This window comes from Atta colombica, unplaced genomic scaffold (assembly GCF_001594045.1).
Source record: "Atta colombica isolate Treedump-2 unplaced genomic scaffold, Acol1.0 scaffold277, whole genome shotgun sequence".
Taxonomy (NCBI): Eukaryota; Metazoa; Arthropoda; class Insecta; order Hymenoptera; family Formicidae; genus Atta; species Atta colombica.
This window is the reverse complement of record NW_017259378.1, coordinates 1,224,500-1,232,366: the sequence shown is the minus strand read 5'-3', so window position 1 is coordinate 1,232,366 and position 7,867 is coordinate 1,224,500. Positions and strand designations below refer to the sequence as shown.

The 7,867-nt window shown below is 27.7% G+C and overlaps 1 protein-coding gene across 1 annotated transcript in view; it reads left to right on the top strand.

Moving 5' to 3' along the window:
* Window positions 1-4,962: 4,962 nt before the first annotated feature.
* LOC108689839 overlaps window positions 4,963-7,867 on the top strand; it is a 12,625-nt gene continuing 9,720 nt past the window's right edge. The window contains exons 1-3 of the mRNA XM_018196785.1: window positions 4,963-5,005; window positions 5,698-5,866; window positions 7,144-7,342. Of these exons, the coding sequence (XP_018052274.1) occupies window positions 5,798-5,866; window positions 7,144-7,342 (268 nt within the window). The 5' untranslated portion in view covers window positions 4,963-5,005; window positions 5,698-5,797. The remainder of the gene's footprint in view (window positions 5,006-5,697; window positions 5,867-7,143; window positions 7,343-7,867) is intronic.

Below are 7,867 nucleotides of genomic sequence, written 5' to 3'. Positions count from 1 at the left end.
TGTACATATATATATGTATATATATATATATATGTATATACATATTTCAATATCAAACAATGAAAATCAATCATTACAATTTAAAAAAATTTATTTTAATTTCTTAATATAACACACACATTATTTTTTTAAATAGAATAAATAAAATGTCTATGTTAAAAAAAGAAATTACATATCGTATAAACAATTTATAAATAATATATATAGAATTCCAATATTGTGCAGCATATATGAAAAACAAAATATATCTTAAAAAGCATTATTTGATCTAGATTTATGAGTTTTGTAGAGGTAGGAAAGTTATGCGCTATTTGAATTACTAGACGCAGTCGTTTTACATTTGAATTATAAATTATTAACTGGCTTGTTCACACGTTAATTATATAAATGATGATGAACTCCAGACGCACGGTTGCTTAATGAATGAAAATCGAGCGTGATAGAATGTGATTGTTATTTTCTCGTGTTCGATAATTACAATTATAATTGTTAACAATTTTGTGCATTAACGTAGACTCGAGCAATGTACGTAGTTTCTCTTTGAAAATGTTGCTAACAGGATTTGCTAAGTTTACTCCACTTTGCTAAGCATTAAGTTATTATACATAACATTTTTATATAAAAAACATTTATATATTTTTCAATTTCTAATGTAATGAAATAATTTTTTTTAAATAAATGAAAAGCACGAAACATGAGAGACATTGTCTTAATTTAATTTTTTGATCGTGAGTTATATTTATAATAGCTATTTAATTTTTATTTAAAAAATTTTTATAAAAGCTATTTAATTTTTTCGTCAAAATATGAAGAGAAACATAAAAAATTGCAATATGGACAAATTTGAACTTATTATTTCGATTTTGTCTTGCTAATTTAATCCTGTCGGATACAATAAAATTAATTTAATATTTAAAATAGCTTCTAATCAATTTTATTACAATGGAATGTTTCTGGACACTGCTTGTTATTAACACAAAATACTTCGACAAACACAATATCGTATTAATGTGAGTTATGAATATTTGCATATAAATGTAAATTATAAGTAATACTCAAGGCGGATGATTTCAAGGTCACATACTTCCTGTAATTTACTGACGTCTTGTCTAATTATAAAAAAAATAATAAAAGGAAATATTTTAGTCATTTATTAGATAAAATAACAAGAAGAAAAGATGAAGAAAAGTACAAATAAATAAAAATATCTTTAAATAAGTCTGAATTAAATATGCTAATTTTTTATTTTTGCATAAAAATTGATTCTTCTTTTTATAAAATTATAAAAATGTATTACAAATTGCAAAAATTTATGTTAAATATTTATTTCTTATTTTTGAAAAATGAAAAAACATATATATTATTTTTTCAAATAAACACATATTATATGTGTACATAAACATCAGTTTGTACTGATGAATGTAATTATTTTGGTTTTCTGTTTTCGAAAACAAGATTAATGACGAGCAAATTTCATAAGATAATATATCATATAATAATAAATTACATTCGAAATATAATAGTTCTATTATACGTTTTTAGAATACATACGAATGTATATGAAGAATATTGTTCTTCAGAATAAAAAATTGACATAAACTTTATCGCCTTAATGATTGTCGTATTCGTGACAATTATTATTCTCACGCAGAAGAACCCTTGAAGAGCCCTTTTTGCTAGATTGTCTGATCTAGCTTAATTGTTTTTCTTGCGAATCAGACAAACTATCGCGTTTGCAGCAATCGCATGCTATCACTGTATCATTATGTCAGAAGTCTACATACATATCTATTTTATATATAGAACTCGTAAGACATTGAATACTTTTAAAGTCTGAAGCGCCAAAAAGTGATTAATTTATATGACTATGTAATACAATAAGAACACAATAAAAGATAATTTTATGAAATAATAAAAGACACTTTTGTTTTATAACTAATGGAAATATGAATAGAATTAACATATTAATGTAAATACTTAAAAATTATATTGAGCTAGTAAAAAATTGAACTATGTATACTTTGTTTTTAGATATCTTTATTTTAATTTCAAATTGTTCTCTTGTAAAGACTTGTATTGTCATTTAATCACATAATTACTATTTACATCGTTTTTAACACGATTTTTCAGATATGTCATTATAATGGTTATATTTTTATACACATCTTTACATACAGCAGACAATAGCAAGTGACACTCGATAGCAGGTGATTACGTGATCAAGATTTTTTCTTTCTTTTTTTTGATCATCGGAGCGCGACGTCGTGGTCGTACTTGAAGCTCGAGAGCACAGGGTTTTATTTTCACAGCATAAAATCCCAAGTTAATACGCAATCAATGCGCAATATACGCAAGGCAATAAAGCCGCGGAGGTACTGAGCCTTTGCACGATCACTATTAATAACTGTACTGTCATCAATTTTTCATATCGTCAATAGAATCCTCACAGCAATAGATTGATAATGGAAATGCCGATGATAATCACTAGTAACTTGAGAGATTCTATAGGTACCAGCGCAATAATATGACCTATCTACAACTAACTTATATCTGTGTTCGGATTATATGGCTGGAAATAAGTCATTTCTCTATTAAGCTCCCTTAGGCGATGTTCACACTGGCCTTTTGTTCTTCAATCTAATTTTTTCTTTTTATTATTTTCCTTATAATTAACGTGTTTTACAACGTGCTTTAAGCTTTTTTCTTAAAAAATATGTTGATCATTTTTATCAAATGTTATAATTCATAATATAATTAAATGTATCAATGATTTTTTACAGTGATAGTAAATGATAAATAGATAAGTAATAATTAATTAATATACTCAATTTTTATATATTTTTTAAATCTACAATCTTAAATTGTATTCGTTTTATATGATTTTTCTCTGATCATAAGCATAAAGTAATACGTGCAAAGAACTTAAATAAATTAGTCTTGCACCGTAAACTTCGGCTGACTCGACAAGTACCGAGCATCAAAAAACGTACTGGCGCGCGCGATGCGTCGAATTACTCCGCTTACCTATATTTATATACATCTTCGTACAAATTTTCAACGGTAAAGATAATTAATTTAATACAGAAAGTAATTACCTTTTTTCTCTAATTACATAACAAAGATGCATAACGTCAGAATACTAAACTTTCAATGATTACTGGTCATTTTTATATTGAAATTACTTCTTGCGGAAATGAAACCTGAATACTTTCATTGAGCATTACTTTTGCTACTTCCTCAAAGGCTACGCTTCGTATATAATTGCAAGAAAACGTACTGAGTGGACTTAGAACAGACACAGCCGCGAACGTAATCAAGTGTCGACGAATTGCTGCGTTGTCGCACATTCGAATACAAAAAAGTTTTTTATGGGATATTTAAGTGCCTCATATCTTTATATTTTTATTTGCTCATCGACGCTGCGAAAAATGTTAGAAGTTTCCCGTTATTTATAGAAATGCAAGATTCATGAAAGGATTTGGTACAAAAAGAAATTTTTTATTTTTCATGATTCTATAAGAAATCAAATAAAAGATTTTAAGTCAAAAGTAAGACTTTATGCTGGATAAAAATAAATTATGAAAATTCAAATTAATATGTATCAAATTTATGTTTACTATTTATACATTTAACATTTTCAAGAAAAAAGATTATTTTATTATGTTAACATGTTCACTTTTTACATTCTTACTTGTTGAAATATGCTTCATTCGTATAATTCATAATTAAGATCTTTTTTTTTAGTACAGTGCTTAATTAGATAAATAAAAAATATTAAGTATTATTTGAAGCTTCAAATTTCAAAAAATAAACATAAAGCAATCTCTAAAATAATTTTTGTTTGTCATTTTTTACTTGTCAAAAAACTTGAGAATACTCTTACGAATTTTTACATTTTCGATATAATTTTTCGAAAGACAGATTTAAGCAGTACACTTCAGGAACACATTAAGCGGATATGAAGTGTTATTCTCGTTAATGGCTTGGGAATTCATGTGATTCCACCAAGTTGGAATCAAAATTTCATCAGCACTTAAAGGTCTTGTAAGACCGAGAAAGCCATAACGCCGAGACCGCGTCTTAACATAATGTGTCAGAGTTCTCAGAAGAAATATTGTTTCTTTTTTGCGAATAGCAGGATAACTCGGGAAGGTAAAGTGACCTCCGTAAAATCGAGAATCTGCGCCATCGAGTAACGCCTGGGAGACTTATTTATAAACTGATGTTTGATTCTCGTGAATTTTTCCTCATTTTATTTTATACTTGTTATGCTACTATTGTGTTTTTATGTCATCGGAAGATAGTAATTACTCTGGTAATTGAATAGGGAAAAAGAAATTGTATGAGTCATGTTTTCTCATTCACGAGAGCTTTGAAAATATGAACTATTTTATTAATTTATTGTATTTATTACTAAATATAATAACGAAATGTAAGATAACTCATGTTTATTTTTATTAAATAACAATTATACATTCCATAAATTAATATTAAAAATTAAATTTACTTGGTATATAGAATTATGTAACTTGATTGCCTTGAAAGCAAATTTTATTATTCATTTATCTAGATTTATCTTGTCTAGAATTATTTATTTTAACGCGTATGAAAGCAAATATTTTCAGAGTAAAGTTCAGTTATTCTTCAGATAAACGATCTGTCCAAATAAATGATCAAAGCTACTTTTACGCAGACAATCTTTTTCAATTTTGCGGACATTTATGGAGTGACGGATGCGCGACGCACGTGATCAGGCACGTGGACACGAACATCAAGAAAATTGTAGACCTTCTATTTCATCTTAGATGCCTTATCATCTCTGTTTTATGCACAAGCACATCCCTCGCAATGCCAGAGCGTGACTTATGTCGTGTCGGATCGGATTAAGAGAAAGTTCCCTTCCAAAATTGCTTGACAATTTGTGAGTCATCAACGCACATCCGATGTGAAGAGTATATTGAATTCAAATATGCTTCTGTGGAAGAGAAGCAAAAAATTTATATGGGTACAAGGAAACATTATTTATCACGAATCATTCTTTTGATTGACAAAAACATTCGAATATAAATTAATAATAGATAAATGAGTATAATACAATAATAAATAAACGTTTTGTAATTTCAAAAGTTATTTCCGTCGTTTAAATCACGAAATTAGATAAATTAATATTAAATATTAGATAAGAATCAATAATCATAATAATAATTATTATAAATATTATTAAAAATTTTATACTAAAAAGATAATTAATCAATACATAATAATAAGATGGCCAAAAAACGAGCATGACAAAAATAATGTTACAATAAATTCAACGATAATTTATGCCTTAAAAGTCATAGAATAGTTATTTATAATAAAATAAAAAGCGTTCCGTACTCACTCAGAGTCTTCTTTAATTCAAAAGAATTAAAAAAACACAAAAATGTAATATTAAAAACTAAATAAAGAGTCGTATTTAATATAATCAATAAGAAAATAAATTAATAACAGAAAAAGTTCAAGTAACATAATATTTTCATGCTATGGCGAGTTAGTATTCATTTTCTATTTAGTGCGAAAAATTATTATTTACAATTCAATTTACTATTCTTGTATGCACATGAGATTATCATGCACCTGCGCATTACTGCGCTAATTTACTACTCTTAACCATGGTCTCATTAAGTGTCATGCCATCACACTCACCTTTTGCAGATCCGCCGGAAGTGGAGGAAGAAGGGAGAGTGACCTACGGAGGACGTCCTACGAGTTGCGCGCGCATCCCTTAGGAATATTGTCACACAGCATACGCACGATGCAGACTGACGAAGAGATTCAGTATGCACCGAGGAGCCGGCCGGTGAGCCTTTATGATAATTACAAGGTGAGACTTCACGTGTTTTCTGTTTCACATGTGTTATTGCAAGTAAGCTTCGCGTGCTGCCAGTGCAACATCATTACTAGTATTAATTATCGATTCGATAACTTTCGCTCTTTTAAAGTAGCGGATTCATATACGGGTATTCTTGCATAAATGAGAAATAAGAAATAAGATATCATAAAATTATCGCTATTTTTTATTCTGAAAGCAATTGGTTATAGATTTTTAATTTAACAAAAATTTCAGAGCATCAATAGATTTTAAAATTATAAGCGCGAGTAATGGATTTTATTTTAACATAGTATTCGTTTAATCTTTTAAAGTTTATGAACATTAAGTAATATCAAAAATACAAAGATGGTAAGAGGGTATGACTTTTAATTAAATTTTAAAAGAATTGAATCTGAAATAAAATATTTGTACATAGTTTTACTAGATGTTTTAATATAACATAAAGTATAAATATAAAATAATCTCTATATGAAGCTATCAATAATATTATAATTCTGCAGCTAATCTCATACGGTAATATCTAGAGGAAAGATACACAAAAGATTATAGTTCATAAATCGTTGTTAATTACTTAACGAATCCAAAGAAAAATAGTCAATATAAATAAGGCTCTCAGATATCTATTGCTTTTTATATCACTTGAAATAATCTGTTATAAAACATCTAGGAAGCATCTAGGAAGAAGTCTAAGAAAAACGTGCTTAAAAATTCCTGAATTTCACAACCATAACATTTCACATTAGCATAATTAGAATCTTAATTGTAACCGATATTAATTATCTAAATATGCTCGTTGTGCGCAAATCATCATAAATTTACATTCTAACATCGATGCTAAACATTTGTTCCGTACAATATAGCACTTATGGAGGCAGGAAATGACTCTTTTATATCTAAAAGTTAAGCGGTTAGTAAGAAAGTTCTTTAATTTAATTTTTATCTGTTAACATCTGTTTAACTGCGATGCAAATTTGAAAGAATGGTATTTCTGTAACTAAATTTTATTATATTTAAACCACTACACTAATAATTCTAATTCTAAATTTAAGAAAAAGGAAGAGTCACAATATATGCTTTGCTAATCGATTTAAAGAATCTCATACATATATAATAATTTTAATAATTTTAAATATCGCATTATTATTTTTCTCGACTGTGTTGTATTATTCAAAAATATATAACTCAGTCTTTTCTTAAAGTGGTAAGAATTCTAACATCGATGCTAAACATTTGTCAAAATTGACGCGATCGTTTTTTCGATCTTGCAGGATGTGCCGATGATGCCGCCTTGTGTCACTTCCACGATGAGTGTGGGTAATTTGAATCAAATTCATGATGACACGTCTGTCGTATCTCAAAGCAACAATAATAACAGTATTAATGGCAGCAATAATAATAACAACAACAGGGTCAATAGCGCTGTTAGCGCAGGCAACGTATCGAAGATTCACGTTGCCAAAGTCACGGGTGAGTTGAATGCACTTTTTACGATGCGTCTTTTACGTGTGTGCATGAAATGTCTACTGTTTATAGTTTATATAAACGCGCGATAATCGATACGATTCCTACATTCGTAAATGTCACGTAGATTCAGCGCTTTCCGCTTACATTTTACGGCAGCTTTTTTGTAAATTGGCGTATTTAAAACAATAAAAAAAAATAATAATATGAATTAATACAAATAAATAGAAAAGTACTTTATACAATCCGAACTGGATTTTAGTTATTTGTTTAGTTTATTATCTAATAATATATTTCTATAAATTTTATGACATTTTCCAATTCTGTGCGAAATGCGCTGATTAGTGTGTCAATCTTTAAACGTAGTCTTGCATTGAAATTGGAATAATAATATCATAAATTAAATTGATGATCAAATTTAACGCTTATGTTAATGAGCATCTTTAGAACACTGTAAAAAATTTAATTTTATAGAATTGGAAAATGTATATAAATATAATAAATATAATAAAGTATAATATGTATATAAAT